The sequence below is a fragment of the Photinus pyralis genome, unplaced genomic scaffold (genome assembly GCF_008802855.1).
Source record: "Photinus pyralis isolate 1611_PpyrPB1 unplaced genomic scaffold, Ppyr1.3 Ppyr1.4_LG6, whole genome shotgun sequence".
NCBI classification, from domain to species: domain Eukaryota; kingdom Metazoa; phylum Arthropoda; class Insecta; order Coleoptera; family Lampyridae; genus Photinus; species Photinus pyralis.
In genome coordinates, this window is record NW_022170663.1 from 35,558,863 (window position 1) to 35,574,356 (window position 15,494).

A 15,494-nucleotide genomic window follows, 5' to 3' on the forward strand; every position below is an offset into this window, starting at 1 on the left:
TGAAGTGGAAATCGCGCGTGGGTGCAAAAATGATGTAAAGATTTGAGAGACGATTTTTTACGTTTAGTTAATCTGTGATTGAATTATAGTGCATTTTATGTTAATAAAGTATTCATTAAACATTTTAAAATAACATGCTTCTTACTATATATTGCTAATTTCCGTTTAGCTTTCTTACGGTTAAATAAAATACCAACTTGGGTTATAAATAAATGAAATAGCTAATTTCTTTACAATGTGTAAAACACACACATTCGCTTACACAAAGTTATCGTTACGTATGTATTTTTTCTTCGTCAAAATTCGTTTACAAAATAATTCATTATGTTTGATCGAGTATGCGTGGTTCAAATTTGTTAATGTGATTGAAACCATCCAAACGTCAAACGTAATTTTAAATAATTCAATTCATCGTGAATGAGGAAGAAGTTCCAGAAACTATACGAAATAAGGCCAATCTTGTGATTTAGTAGATATTGACAATTAATAATTGACGTTTCTAATTTTCAATGACCTGCAAATATTTGTTACTTTTGTCATTAAGTATAAATGAGTTACTATGGTGATACTTAATGCCCTAGGGCATAAAGTGGTACTTTATGCCCGCGTATCACAGATATAAAATGTGCTATGATAGGTTAGTAAGACATAAACTATTTGAAACACATAAAATTGTGTATGTACCTGTACCACGGGCATAAACTGATGTTTATACTCTCGGGCGACTAAAAAGCTCTCGGACCATAGGGCCTTGAGCTTTTTAACTCGTCGCCCTCGAGAATATAAACATCACTATTATGCCCTTAATACATAAATAACTATTACGACCCGTTATATATCAATACATTGTCTAATGTATAAATTTCAAGGGTAATATAACAAGACCTTGATAAATAGTCGACTATTTTGATTGCATCTTAATTTCGATTGTATTTTATAATAATTTAACGAGACATATTAATTTTGGCGTTAATAATCTTCGCTCTCGGGCTTTCATCTTTGATTATTAACGCCAAAATTATGTCGAGTCAAATTAATAAATACAAGAGAAATTTAGCAGCAATCACAATAGTCGCTTATTAATCAAGGTCGTGTTATATTTGTGAAGATTATTTCTTGAATGCAATTATTTATATCAGAGAGGCATATTCACAAAATGAAACAATTTGATATGATTTATCCAAAATATCAACAACAATCTACAAAATACAAACATAAGTATCAACTGAATTAATTGAATTCCACTATACTTTAGGTACACTATATTCTTTATAACCTTCCCCGTCTTTTTTTCATGTTCCAGGCCAAAATATGATTCAGTTTTGTGAATGGTGTTGGTTCATTTAGTTCACATTGACTTACATTTTTAGCAAAAAAATGGCTTTGCTTCCTCCACAGGTCACATTTTTCGACCGATTCGAACCTATCAATCGCTATTCTTTCTCAAATGTATTCCGATTGGTGCCGTGTGTTTTCCATTTTCTATATAGTTAATGTTTTTTTCGGAAAAAATTTAAGTTAAGTTTTCTTTTTTCGAAAATAAATTTAATATATTAGTAATCCGGAAAAGTACAGGGTTCACATTCCGTCAAAAAACATTTCGATCTGTAAAAAATCACCCCCCCACCCTCCACTATTTTATTTATTTATTTATTTATTTATTATCCCTCTCTTGTTCTGGGACCTCAACAGGCTTACGCCCAATTACATAGTGATCCGCATAATGCTTTTTAGAGGTGCCTCTGCAGAAGGTCTTAAGTTGGTCTATACTACTCCGGTATTTAACTTACGAATTAGGAAACTGCAGGAAAACCTAATTCGGAGTAGCCGGCAGAATATTAATAATTTTGACGGAAATACACGTTTTCAAGCCTCAAGAATCCGAATCAAAAAATCTCGATGATGTTGATCGGTCTACCGGTCTGTCTGTCTGTCTGTTGTCTTCCTGTACTCTCATTTCCGGTTAAGCGACTGAATCGATTGGAACCAAAGTTTGTATACATATTCTTGGGTATATATTAAAAGAATAGCTGAAAAGCTTTTGGGCAGAATCGCGCACGCGCAAGTGTGTTAAAACTCTGATTTTTACCTAATCGGCTGAACCAATTGGAACCAAATTTGGTGCACATATTTTTAAACATAAAAGGGCAGAATCGCGCGTGCACAGGTATGCAGGTGGTAACTGTGCTAGCAACAGCAAATGTTTAAATTACTTATGCATTTTTACTAAACTACTTTAGATACAGAAGTCTGGAAATTACAACAGTTAACGTGGGACCTACGGGAGCTATAAATTTCTTACCAAAGGTCGTACGTTAGCAACAGAATTCGTTATTAGCTTAGGGACTATTAAACTCAGACTACCTCTAATCGACTTTTCGTTCGACGTGTGATTTGCCCTTAAAAATGTTGAAACATCGGTGAAAACTCTGTGCACTCGAAACGCACCTTTATAGTTTTATAATGTTTTATTTATTTATTATCTCTTTCTTGTTCTGGGCCCTCAACGCGTAGTCCATTGGCTGACCAGAAGACGCTGTATGCAATGTGGTGTATAGAGCATCACCCATTTTTTCTTGAAGAGGACCATTAGGACTTAAAAAAAAATTGGGTGACCGTTCCAACTCGTGGTAAGTATTGAGTTATGACGTCATATACATTAAATTCGCGGTTTCATCTAAACTAAACCATTCACATTCACACTAATCCACAAATGTGGTTGTAGACCCAACAAGTTGCACATAAAATGAAAGACGTGTTTATTAGAACTAATCAAATATAATCGAATATTATTTAGAGTAGTCTCAAAATGAGAAGTACATCGTGACGTCATCACTTTCTGCGCGTATTGTTGCCACTAGTGGCGTATCATAGGGTATTTAAATTGAGGTTTGAAAGTACATTTGCTGTGTGAGGCAATGCACAAATGTCAACGCGCGCGCTCCCCTTAGGACTCTCTCGGGCATATTTTCATGCTTTGCGCAAATGACGTCACGATGTACTTCTCATTTTGAGATTACTCTAGTTGTCTCTGGTTCGAGATATGACGTCATAAATGATTACTTTACCACTTTTATGAGGTTGGCTCCCAAACGAAACACGTTGGACCCTCAATTTATTTGGAAAAAGTGATTGTTTTGATCCCCTCTACCGCCCAATTTGTTTACATACATATATGTAACACCCTGTATATGTGACGCAACTAGTAAATGTTATACCTAACGTTTGTATACGACGACGCTGTTTCAATTTGTTGAAAGACACAATATTTAAAAATTTTAAATTTTCATCGGGAGCTACAAGCGACTACACCCAATCGAATGACGTTAACGAATTTTTTTACCTAGTCTTTTTCTCACGATATCCATGTAGTTACTTTTATTTGGAACACTCCGTATACAGCTAGAAAACCGATTTTTATTCCATAATTTGGGTAGTACGGATAAAATTTCGAAATGTTTTAAATCAATCTATTTTTCTTGGGAGATTTCAACTTTAGTACTAAACAGCTTGTGATACATCTCCAAACTCGTCTCCAAATTATTGTAACGTAATGTTTGTGTGTTCAGAATGAGCTTGTCATGGCCATCTTCGACGTCGAATTAAAAAAAAATTATCGAAGTTCTGCTGTGAGATCGAAGAGACTTCAGCGCATTTTTGTGTAGAAGATCAGTTTTGACTCCACCGTCAATCAGATGTTTTCGAAGGCTATCACATTCCCTGTGTTTGTACCCACTTCCGACGTCCCGTTCACCTGCAAATCGCACGTTAATGGATTTCGCTAAAAAAACCTCCACAAAATAGTACCCAATTTTTGGGGTCCTTCTCATAGCTCAAGCTTCTACTGGCGATACGAGAAAAAGAAATCGCGATTCGAGCTCTAGAAACTTTTGCACGCCCAAAGTCGACTACGTCTCGAAGACGCGCGCCTTGCGAAAGCTGGTTAATTTCACCCCTAGGAGAAAAAACAAAATTCCATCACGGAAGGAGTGGTACAAGATTCCGATGACACCAATTTGGAAACAATCGGACCAAAATCGGAAAAAAACTGAAAAATCTCCACTTAGTACACCACACTCGGAGATGGCGCCCAGACGTCGCCAGCCCACATCATGTAGCCCCGTTCCTAAAGTTGTTAATTACACGGCCCCGGTTCACTCTTCGGCTTTCTGCAAGCGTTCGTCTACGGGCCCGCATTAGCTGCCAGCCAGCCAGCTATTATGACGTCATATCTCGAACCAGTGACAACAACTAAATAATATTCGATTACATTTGACTAGTTCTAATAAACACCTTTTTGATATGCAACTTGCTGGGCCTGCAGCTACATTTGTGGATTAGTATGAATGATTTAGGTAAAACCGCGAATTTAATGCATATGACGTCATAACTCGAGTTGGAACGGCCACCCACTTTTTTTTTGGAACTCCTAATGGTCCTCTTCAAGAAAAAAATGGGCGATGCTCTATACACCAAATTGCATACAGAGTCCTGGTCAGCCAGAGGACTAGCGCCCAATCACCCACATAATGCTTTTTAGAGGTGCCTCTGTAGAAGGTCTTAAGTTGTTCTATACCACTCCGGTATTTACCTTACGAATTAGGAAATCTGCAAGAAAACGTAATTCGGAGTAGCCGGCAGAATGCTCGAAACTGGTTAATTCTAATTCCCATCTCTGCCCCAGATGAAAAATTCGCCTCAACCCAGGTTCGAACACCCGACCTCCGGATTTATAGCCAGCGCATTTTCGAAAATGACATTTTTCGGTTTTCTGGTCATTTTTTTAATTTTATTTTAGTGTCTTTATTTTATAGTGGGCGGAGTGTTAGTTAATTAGCTACTTGTAGAACTACAAGAAATTATGAATAGGATAATTTCTCAGCATAAAATTCTGCATAACTTTGCCCATTTAATCGACAGTGTATCCCTTACGGTTTAAGAGATCCCTATAGCGGAAGTGAGAAAAAACTCACCCTGTATGTATTTGAGCGAGATGAGGTCGAGCGTCTATCAAATCAAAATCACAAAATTTGATGAAAAATCAAATCCAAAAAGTTGTCTGCTCTTGGTCCTAGTACTCTCAAGAAATGTAAACATTCGTTGTTAAATTCGTTAGACATTTTTTGCAGTATAAGTGAAATGCCCATGTTTTTGGCCGCCCTAGGTTAGCATATGCAAAAAAACCTTAAACCACCCCTGGAAATGAACTGTTCTAAACTTTCATCACGTCCACCAATCTCTGGTGCATGCTACCTTTATACTTTCATTACTAGTTACAATGTCATCTAAGGCCTCCTAACTTTTTGGGCTCCTAAGCCCATGTTGTGTCTTGTAGATAATCCGTCGCTGGATCTCCAATTTTAATGAGTCATACTTTTTCATTTCCCATCTGGGAAATGTACTGCATAGAACCGTTGAATAAAAAGTGTTTTTGTTCAAAGATAACAAAACTTACTAGATAAGATACACTTTACACACTAGGCGCTCCCACCCTCTTCTTGGGATATTACTTAAATGCACTTGACCTTAAGCATGTTTTCTTCGTAATAAATTACCTACGCAGTAGGTATACAATAAATGCCTTCTTCGCCAAATCCAGCGTGTCTTCCGAAATCTGCACCAGGTTTACTTCAAAATTAAAAACACAATTACGCGCACGCAACGTTACGGGAATTTTTAATGCCAGTGGAATTGACGTAATTAGCAATTTATTTTAAGCGTGGAATATCGTTATTGATGTTGTAACTTTTTCTAAATGATAATAAGATGCCATCAGACCATATAAGAATGAGCAGCGCAGTGTGAACTCAGTTGCTCACACGAATCGTTTAGCTTGCTTTCACAGTCAAGGTTTAGTATTGTCCACTGAAATGAACGGCACCTGTGAACTTAAAAAGAGACTCCTGAATGGCGCCAGCAATGGGCACGCATTCGCTGTCGAAAATGAAACATCCAACGACCAATATTACGCCAACAACAACGTGTAAGTGCAGTGAAATTTCAAAGACGCTGATATCCGGAATCCCATATTTTTGTAGGTACAGCTACGAAGCGGTGGTGAACATAGCCGAGTACCTTCTGGACCGAGTGCCCTACAGGCCACGCATTGGGATAATATGTGGTTCGGGAATGGGTGCGTATTGGAACGAGGGTATATATTTTTTTTATTTATTTAAGTAATTGAACTAAATCAATTAGGAAGTTTTCTATCACGATAACTAAATAAAGCAGCATCCAGATCCAATTGCAAGAATTTTTATCTTTGATTGCGCAAATAGCATTGCCATTGATGTAAATTACGGTAATTACGAAAGTAATGCGTATCGGTCTGTTGCTTAACCTTTATGATAAAAGCTAGTAAAAAGGTCATTTATTAGAAGCGTTGTGGTTACACTTAAAGGTACTTTGCATGTTCTGGTTGTAATGAGTGATGTGAAATTTTGGCCAGATTATCTAATTGATCAATGGAAAGAAGATAACTTCAGAATACGTGACAATGTACTGATACAGCTATGCTCCCTTCAAACAGATATCTGATCAATGCAACAAAGGAAAATTTTCATCTTTTGGAATGCATTTCAACATTCTTTCTCGTCGGCTATCTGACATTTATTCTCATCCCAGTATCGTGCGCTTAATGTTTTGTTACCAAGCACTTTTCTCTCGTCAGGAAGAGGAAGAAATCACTACTTCGCTTTACATTTTTGGCAGGTTTTCTCGGGGGTAAATACACAAGAGCTTGATTTTTAATCGGATAATTTTATTTTTACACGAAAGTTTTGTTGCAACGGAAAAAAACTAGAAATCAAAAGCGTGATAAATTTTATCTTATGCTTTTGAGTTTTGATCGAGAGTTTTTTCCAGGAGGCAACAAAATTTAAGTGAATTAAAAATAAAATTATGATTTAAAACCAAGATCGAGTGTATTTTAAGCAGATTATTACAAGAGGGTAAATTTGACAACCACTATATTTTACGCTTTCCCTACCTAGCTTTTAATCACTTAAAAAATCGTCGGATTGGTGAGCTGATTGGTCGAATATTAATTAATGGATGTGTAAAAATCAGAAGAAGCAAACTGCAGTTATTCCTGCTACAGGAAATATGCCTGAAAGACATTGAACGACAAAAAACTCCCTATTAACTCCTCTAAACGGGGAAGTAGCCAATTTCTTCCTCGAATAGGGGTGCGGGATCCTAAGATTTCTTTGCAAAATTCTAAATGGCCAACCCAAAGGCACGGGAAAATCTGTTACAACCATTATCTGTGTTATGTTGTAATTTCCATAGAACTCTCTTGTTAGGATCTTAGGATCAAGTTGAAAGAAAAACATTGATACTACGTGTAATTTAGGCTAAGAAATAAATCTTCATTGAATCATCTAAAATCTTCTTAGGGTAAAATTGAAATTGATTGTAATGCATTTTCTCTTATGTGTATCTTAGGCTCTTAGGGTATTCTTGGAACCTTTTCAAAAATTATTGCATTAACAAAAAGTGAGGCGACTAAGTATATGGACGTACACAGTATCCGTGTAATTTTTTATTGTAAAATAAAATATGTAAGTTGTGATTGCCATTATCATATTGGACATATGTATAGTACGGTGCTATTAGTCCAAAAAACGGCCTAACCTCAACATCTAAAGTAAAAGTATCCCTCCAACTCCAAAGTGAATGATTTCAGGAGGGTGTAAAACAAGAAATTTTTCAAGTTTCTTGATTTTCTGGAAAAATGAAACGCATATAGTGCTACATTGTTCCAATATGTGAACGTTGGATCAATATTGACAATGTTAAGACAATATTGGCAATGTTAATACAATATTGGCAATACTGGATAGTGCCAGCATATACTGACTAAGATTGGACCAATGATGGGCCGCCATGTTTTGGTCAGTGTTTGTTCATTCAAGACTGGCCCTATATGGAAACAACATTGTTTCACCACATCGGTGCAATATTGGTGATAAAATCGTTCGCCCAACACTAAATTCGCAACATAGGCCCAATCTTGGCATTTCAATATTATTCGTGTTGTGAAATTTCTCTCTTATTTTTACAACTCACACGTGATGAAAGCAAGCCGTCCTACCGCCGCCGACCGACCGTACGCGAGTTTGAGGTGATGACTTGTGGAAAGCTCTTTAAAAACTTTAAAAGTAGGGCTCGTTGAGAAAGTGATAAGGTTGTCGTTCCTTCAAGGGCTTATCACTAACATATTACCGGCCACTAAACCGGAATTTGCTTTTACAAAAAATGAGTATTCCAAAAATATCTAAAAGAAACGAAAAATTTCCATTTTTACACCCTCCGGAACCGTTCACTTTAGCAGGATTATACACAAGACCATTTTTGTTCACAATTTACTGTAGATTATTTTTGTACACGACACTTTTCGCGACTAACCGTATAGTTTTCTAAATATTTAAGAAAAACTGATAAAAACCACCAATTTTCGAACTTGATTATAACATATTAGTAAACGACTAAGCGTTCAGGATAACCGTCGCTTTCACCACTTGTGTCAAATTTATATTTTGAAACTTGCTTTCTTATGGAGTATATGTCTTAAGTCTAAAACTTTTTGACTATCATTTTTGAGTTGAACTCCACATCATCTGAATTTAGTTAAAACAAAATCGCCCGTTTGAAATGCCTTGGTTCAGCCGAGAAGCGACTGCGCAACTCAAAACCAAAAAGCAAAACTCCCGCCAAAACAATAAACTCTAAATTCAATTCAGAGTTGCCCCCTCTTATGGCCATTTGCACCGATAAATTTAAACTGAGCTATTAAGCATTGTCATTGATCTTAAGCTCTGCTTAAGCTAAGCTCAACTTAAACTTGTCGGTAAAAATGCCCATTAATCTCACGAGAATAGCTCTAGGGACTTCATTCATTACAAGGAAGGAAAAGGAGCTATTGAAAACCTTCCAGGACATGTACTCTCTTACTTTCTTTTCCAATTTGCATTTTACAATTTCACATTATACTAGCTTTCAGTCCGTACGACAACATCGGGGAATGTTATCTCCCTCATAATCGTATCTACATACTCGTAAAGTATTGTGTCACCCTTTTTCACGGACATGAAATTAGTTTCGAAGGCTGTTATGTAACAGAGTTCGACATTCACACCAAGGTTTAACGGTACGAAGAATATGGGTAGAGCTCAGGCTCCTGCCATTTTGGCCAGGGCATAACCTGTCTCATTGTAGTAGTATATAGGGGTATGTGCGGGATTTATTTAGGGTTAAGAGTTCATGATTTGAGCTCAGACGCTTTTGGATAGGATATAACTTGTCTCATTATACAGAGTTTTTCTCTTTCATGCTAATATTTAAGGGGGTGATTTATGGGCCCATTTTAAGAAAAAACCTTCCTATGGACGTATGTCCAAACCGTCTTAACTTTTGAGATACAGGGAGTTAAAAGTTTTGCTGTCATTACTGTCATTTTCGTACGTGATTTAAATACGTGACAACTAGACGAGGTAGGCAACTGTCAAAAGTATTTGCCAAATAAAACAAAATCCGCTTATTACCTACTAAATCGTTTTTAATTTTTATTACTGCCAAATTTCAAAACAGCATGCAAATGAATGAAATTGGTTATAAATTGAATGAGGAATCCAAACATAATTTTTATTTTAAAAGAAAGCAGTGGCTTACCACTTTTTCCTTCAAAAATATTTAGTCTGAGTCCAGTACCGACGCCTCTGTTCGAAATTAAAAAATGCTCTTTCATGCATAAATGCCGTACATCAAATTTCATAAAAATATTTAAAGTGGTATGTTAACGACAAAAATGTGATTTTTTCTTAAAAATTTAACACGCTGTATCTCAAAAATTATGACGTTCTAAACAACGTTGTTAGGAAGTTATTTTCTTAAAATGAGTCGAAAAATCACCTCATTAAATATTAGCATGTTATTAAGAAAGAGCCTGTATAATATAGGGGTATAATATTTAAATAGTTTCGAGACCCTTTACATAACAGTATTCCAGTATTCAAATATTCAGAAGCCACGAAAACTAATCACATTTGGCATTTATACAAAATAAGATTGTGGCTTGTAGGTATAGTCATAAAAAATTCAAAGGAGAGTGATGTTGATGTCATCATTTGAATCAACACGAGAACATAGCCTGTACTTGAGCGGCTGCGCCGCCTCGTCTCCCTTCGTTACAAACCCTTGATGATTTCTTTGGCTTTGGTTGCAATGGTAAAAAGTGCCCGGAATTATTTTCATGAAATACAATAACACAAATGTATGGCATCATTTGACTTACGGGCAAAAACTGATCAAGATTTCTTTGGCTTTATTTACAATGCTAAATAGTTCAAGAAATTTCGCTTTAAATGCGTACATTAATCAATTTCAAAAACACATCGACTATTTTAATACGATATTTCCATTCAAAATCATTGGATGAGATGATTTTAGTCGCGTGCAAAACATACATGTACAGTCACGATAAGACATACTCGTTTCAATTCTAGAAAATTATGTAAAACTCAATAAAAGGACTTCAAATGAATTCCAAAATAATTCCATGAATTCCAAAATAATTCCATGAATTCCAAAATAATTCCATGAATTCCAAAATAATTCCATGAATTCCAAAATAATTCCATGATTTCCTTTTAAATTCCAAAATGTCGCCTAACCTACAAAATGATCCCTAAAGTTTAAAGATCAAAAATCACTTTTTTTAAATAAAATTTAAATCAAGAGTACGTTTCACTGAAAAACACCAGCTATTCAATTTAAGGGGTTAGTTCAATCAAAAATAAATACTTGCAACGGTTATGAGAAATTATCATGCTGCTTGCTTGGGATTATGGTTTTTCCCACAAACTTTAAAAGTATACCGAAATGTACGTCTTATCCACAGTGTCAATTTTCTTTTCGAGAGTACCTTTTTCGACACTCGAGTTTAGAGATATTCACTTTGAACTATTTCCATTAAAATTTACGAATTAGTAACGATGTGGACATCTTTTGATTTTTGGGAATAGGCCGTCCTTTGAAACGAAAAATAGATATTTCAATTCTCTACTAGATCGATCTTATGCTATCCATATTGCTATAGACTGTAGGTGACCTCAAGCGATGTCCGAGTCTTTAAGTCATGCGATATCCTATATAAACATTCAACAAAATAATAGCAAAAGCATTTGTGTTCACGGACGGGACGGCCGACGGACAGACGTGCGCAATACCTAATAAAGCAGGTATTACAATATCAAATGGTCAGTTTTGGTTTAAAGAAATGTACACATTCGTAAACAGGGTAAATCCCAACAATTACTCAGTTACGGAGTAATTAACCTATCTACCGCACTTGATAATTATATATAATGAGGAGTTCATTTGCATATTGGCTCAAAAGTCTAAAATGAAATACCCTTTTTACTAATTTAATTATATTACAATGACTTTATGTTAATTTGTAATAAAACGGCGCCGTAGTATCTAAACTTTACTTACTTACTTTATGACCTCTGAAAAAGTCAAAAAAACATGCATTTCGGAGCTGTTTTAATTATCATTAACTATTAGAATCCGAATCCCTCTATTTTTCTATAAACTCTTCCGATTTTCGGTTTTTTTCAAATTTTTTCTCTCGAATTCTTTCAATTCTTTTCTTTTAGTATATTTAATTATTTTTCGGGTTCGTCAACTTCCTCAGAAAAGCCTTCAAATTTTTAAAAATTTTAAGTTTTCTTTCGGCGTAAGTCCTTCCGATGCTTAAAAATCTTCTTCCTTTTCATCGAGTTCTTCCAATTCATTTGTTTAAGTTATTAGATCACAGCGTTCTAAATTCAATTTCATACGTTGAAAGGTTAAGTAGGCGTCCTAATATACATCAGTGAACGTTACACTAAGTTGATAAATATGAAAGTTGTAATTGCAAATGTTACCGTAGGCTGCACTGCAAGGTAATTTCTTTTCATTTGGCATTGATTAACTGAACAGAATACATAATCATTTGCACGTAGCTTTCACTTTACATTAAAATTTAGCTTAACAGATTAATTATTTACTTTTGCCAGTGACTTTTGTATTACAATTTTATCACACTATGACATAAAATGGAGTAATTTACAGAACTCATTGCGGTGACTGTGACTGTAGCTGTAGTGTACCCCACAAAAGGCGTATCATGCCTTTAATTTCCCTCGTCTCCGTGTTACATTAAATAACAGAACTGGTAAACGAAATTATTTAGCGATTATGGCATTTATTGAGTGATTGTAAAACATTTAGATTATTCTTGAATAAGTTTGGTGAACTATTATCACCACAGTCAATCAGCTGTAACAGTAAATAATAAAACTGTTTTTATGCGATTTAAAGTTTACAGTTTAAATATTCATTATGAAAAGTTAGCATGAACCTTGGTTTGTTCGTGGTGGTTTGAAAGAAACACCATGTCCAAAAAATTAGGTGATAGGATCAATAAAATGCTACAATCGTACAATTTTTTTTCTGCGCTAAGGAAAAAACTAAGGATTCGTTGTGTAATAGTTCACTGAAATAAACAAGCTCAATTTTTCTTGACTCTAACCGTGTCCTTGTTACTGAGCAAAGCACACGCTAAATAATTCTTGATATCATACTGTAGTGTGATGGTCAACGGAAAAGATTATTCGACTTTCTTTCTTTTGCTTTTTTCACAGTTCTTCTCAAGCCAAAATGCGTCTTTAGGAAATCGGGCAATCGCTCTCTTTCACAATTTAGAAAAGTACGTCAGAGATACTATGAAGAAAGATCCATGGAATTCATTCAGAAAAAAACCAAGCGCGCAATTCAAAACAATTTGTTATTCAAGTTAATGTTTATTGATTACAGCTGTAAAAACGCCCATGTTGTTGACCTACTTCACATACTGTTATCTTCTGTTTGCAGGGTCTCTCGCCGAGGCATTAAGCAACCCAATCAAGTTTCCATACGAAGACATTCCAAATTTTCCGGTCAGCACTGTGGAGGGTCACGCCGGTCAGCTCGTTTTCGGCCGCCTTTCCGGCGTACCCGTGATGTGCATGCAGGGTCGATTCCACTACTACGAGGGTTATCCTCTGTGGAAGTGCGCGATGCCGGTCAGGGTTATGAAGATGGTGGGCGTGACGCATTTGATCGCCACGAACGCGGCCGGTGGACTTAATAAGACTTACAAAGTTGGCGATATTATGCTTGTCAAGGATCACATCAACATGATGGGCTTCGCCGGTAATAATCCGTTGCAGGGACCCAACGAAGCGCGCTTCGGGCCCAGGTTTCCACCTATGAATACGGCGTATGATAAGCAACTGGTTAGGAAGGCGAAAGAGATTGCGGCGTTGGAAGGACTTGGCGATTTGGTGCACGACGGTGTTTACACTTGTCTCGGTGGACCTAGTTTTGAAACGGTTGCTGAACTAAAAATGTTGGGTATGCTGGGAGTCGATGCGGTTGGTATGTCGACAGTTCATGAAGTTATTACGGCGAGGCATTGCAACATGTCCGTTTTTGCGTTTAGTCTGATCACCAACATGTGCATCACCGACTATGATTGCGGTGATGAAGCCAATCACTGTGAAGTTCTCGACGTTGGAAAGTTAAGAGAAGCGGATTTGAGGCACTTTGTTTCTAAAATCGTGGTGCATTTGGCGCATAACATGTGAACGCACTGACCTAGAATGTAATTTTCCGTAGTGTAAGAAATGAATGCATGTATTTATATTGCTAGTGTTAAAACCGTTCCATTTAAAATTAATGTTATGAATTAGGTTTTCATGGTGCTGTATTTCTAGCTATCCAGTGTACAGAATATAGCCGCCGCCGTTAGGATTAAGCATTTCGCGAAAATAAATAAATAATATTTAAATCCCATCACCATTTATTTATAGTTTCCAATGCAATCCTTGGGAGCACACAGCGAGACAACAGAAACGCCAACAGACATAACCTCAGTACCCCCAATAGTAACTGGCACCAACGCTGGCACTTACCGGAATACGAAGGTGGTTCTTCTGTTTTAAAATAAATAACAATATATTTTTTATTTTTGACGTTTTAACAGCCAGCGTTTTTCCAACCCTGCTATCATCCCCCGGAAGGGATCTTCCAGTTCTTCAGTCAGATAAACTTTTTACATCAGGAACAGGTAGAAATCTAACGGAGTTCTTAATTCCTGATGGTATTATTAATTTTAAAATAATGTTACTTACTCCACGCCGCTTTGTTCACCATACCCCTCACTTCCTCTGGTCTCGCCGTCGCTCCCGACAGTCTGTTTCCCGCGTAACAGTCTGCTTTCCTGCAACAGTAATGCCCCCATTATTAAGTTAAAACTCTCAATTTCCAGATCCAACAGTCTTGCCCCCCTCATCATCATCCAAGCCATCACTTTCATCAATGCATGGAAGAATCAACAGTAATAGTTGCCTGAAAACGCTTATAACCTCTAACGCCTTTTATCGCCTCTAGTATGCACCTGTCATTTGGTAAGACTCTTGCTCTTCTACAGGATCCATCAAATTTATTTGTTATACGAACAGTAATAAAATAATTCACCACACTTACCAAATGAAACAGGACAGGGCATACCGAGTCGTGCTTGGTAATATCCGTTACTCAATCCCCATTGAGGACATCATCGGTGAACTTAAACAACTTGGGCATACAGTATACAGTCCAGTCAGAATAGGAAAAATAAAGGAACTAATTCATGCATTACCAATTCCTTGGGAATTGTGTAGGCGAGGTTCCCCTAATCAGCATAAAGTCCCCCCGACTGCCATAGTGACGGATTATGTACAAGACATACTGTTATGCGATGGAAAAAAAGATGGTTCCAAATGTCCATTTGACTGGGTGAATGAGGAAACCGCTATATCCACCACAGTAAAACTTGGTTTCCATCGAAAAAATCCCGCTATGTGGATCGAGTTGACTAGTATGGTCATGTGTATAATGAGTATAATGAGAAGGGGAAATTTGATGCCTCTGATTAATGTTATCAAAATGATTAAGAAGGTGTCGAAGGGAATAATGTTTTGAATAGGCGTACTAAATGTTAAACGGGTCTTTTTGGTTAATATGATTAGCTGTGTGTTTAATCGAGCCCAAATTATGATTCAGGGTATGAGTTCTCGTGAAATTTGTTAAAGAATTCTTTAGAATTGTGAAGAGGTGATTAAGACTGCTGAGTTTACCGTTTTAACAAAATTTAAGTCTTCATCGAGATTTTCATAATAGTAGATGCAGGACAAGACGTCCTTTATTGCCAAAATTTTTATTTAGGGCATTGCGGTAAAGTTTTAGTTTTTTTAAGGACAGGTAACTGGACATGTGTTAATGTGGGTGGTTCAGTGACCGTTTGCAATTGCACATATTTAAGTCTAAAAACAGTGCAAATTGGAATCAAATAGAATTCAGACGACGGGCTCCCGTTACACAAACTAGGTGAATAGCGGGGGTGGGAAATGAATTGAAATAGTCGG

The 15,494-nt window shown here is 36.5% G+C and overlaps 1 protein-coding gene and 1 long non-coding RNA gene across 4 annotated transcripts; one reads left to right on the forward strand and one right to left on the reverse strand.

Annotated features, from left to right (window-relative positions):
* The first annotated feature begins 5,717 nt into the window (after positions 1-5,717).
* LOC116173017 (purine nucleoside phosphorylase-like) lies at positions 5,718-13,881 on the forward strand. 2 transcript variants are annotated; one of them, XM_031490304.1, is made up of 3 exons: positions 5,718-5,983; positions 6,039-6,151; positions 12,919-13,881. In XM_031490304.1, exons 1-3 carry the CDS (start codon positions 5,871-5,873, stop codon positions 13,671-13,673), a joined length of 981 nt encoding a protein of 326 aa, XP_031346164.1. In that variant the 5' UTR covers positions 5,718-5,870; the 3' UTR covers positions 13,674-13,881. The 2 variants fall into 2 exon arrangements, with proteins under 2 accessions (XP_031346164.1, XP_031346165.1); XM_031490305.1 differs by having other exon boundaries at positions 6,039-6,133.
* Positions 13,348-14,696, reverse strand: LOC116173023. Of its 2 annotated transcripts, XR_004145836.1 has the most exons (3): positions 14,575-14,696; positions 14,220-14,512; positions 13,348-14,163 (listed from the first exon to the last, which is right to left on the reverse strand). It is a non-coding gene; the product is annotated as an uncharacterized LOC116173023 (long non-coding RNA). The 2 variants fall into 2 exon arrangements; XR_004145835.1 differs by having other exon boundaries at positions 13,348-14,512.
* Between the last annotated feature and the right edge of the window lie 798 nt (positions 14,697-15,494).

Excerpts from the sequence above, each read along its gene's own strand:
- LOC116173017 (XM_031490304.1), top strand. The coding sequence starts at position 5,871 with ATGAACGGCACCTGTGAACTTAAAAAGAGACTCCTGAATGGCGCCAGC. Across the intron at positions 5,984-6,038 it reads TATTACGCCAACAACAACGT|GTACAGCTACGAAGCGGTGG; the intron begins GTAAGTGCAGTG and ends ATATTTTTGTAG. Across the intron at positions 6,152-12,918 it reads GGGTGCGTATTGGAACGAGG|GGTCTCTCGCCGAGGCATTA; the intron begins GTATATATTTTT and ends TTCTGTTTGCAG.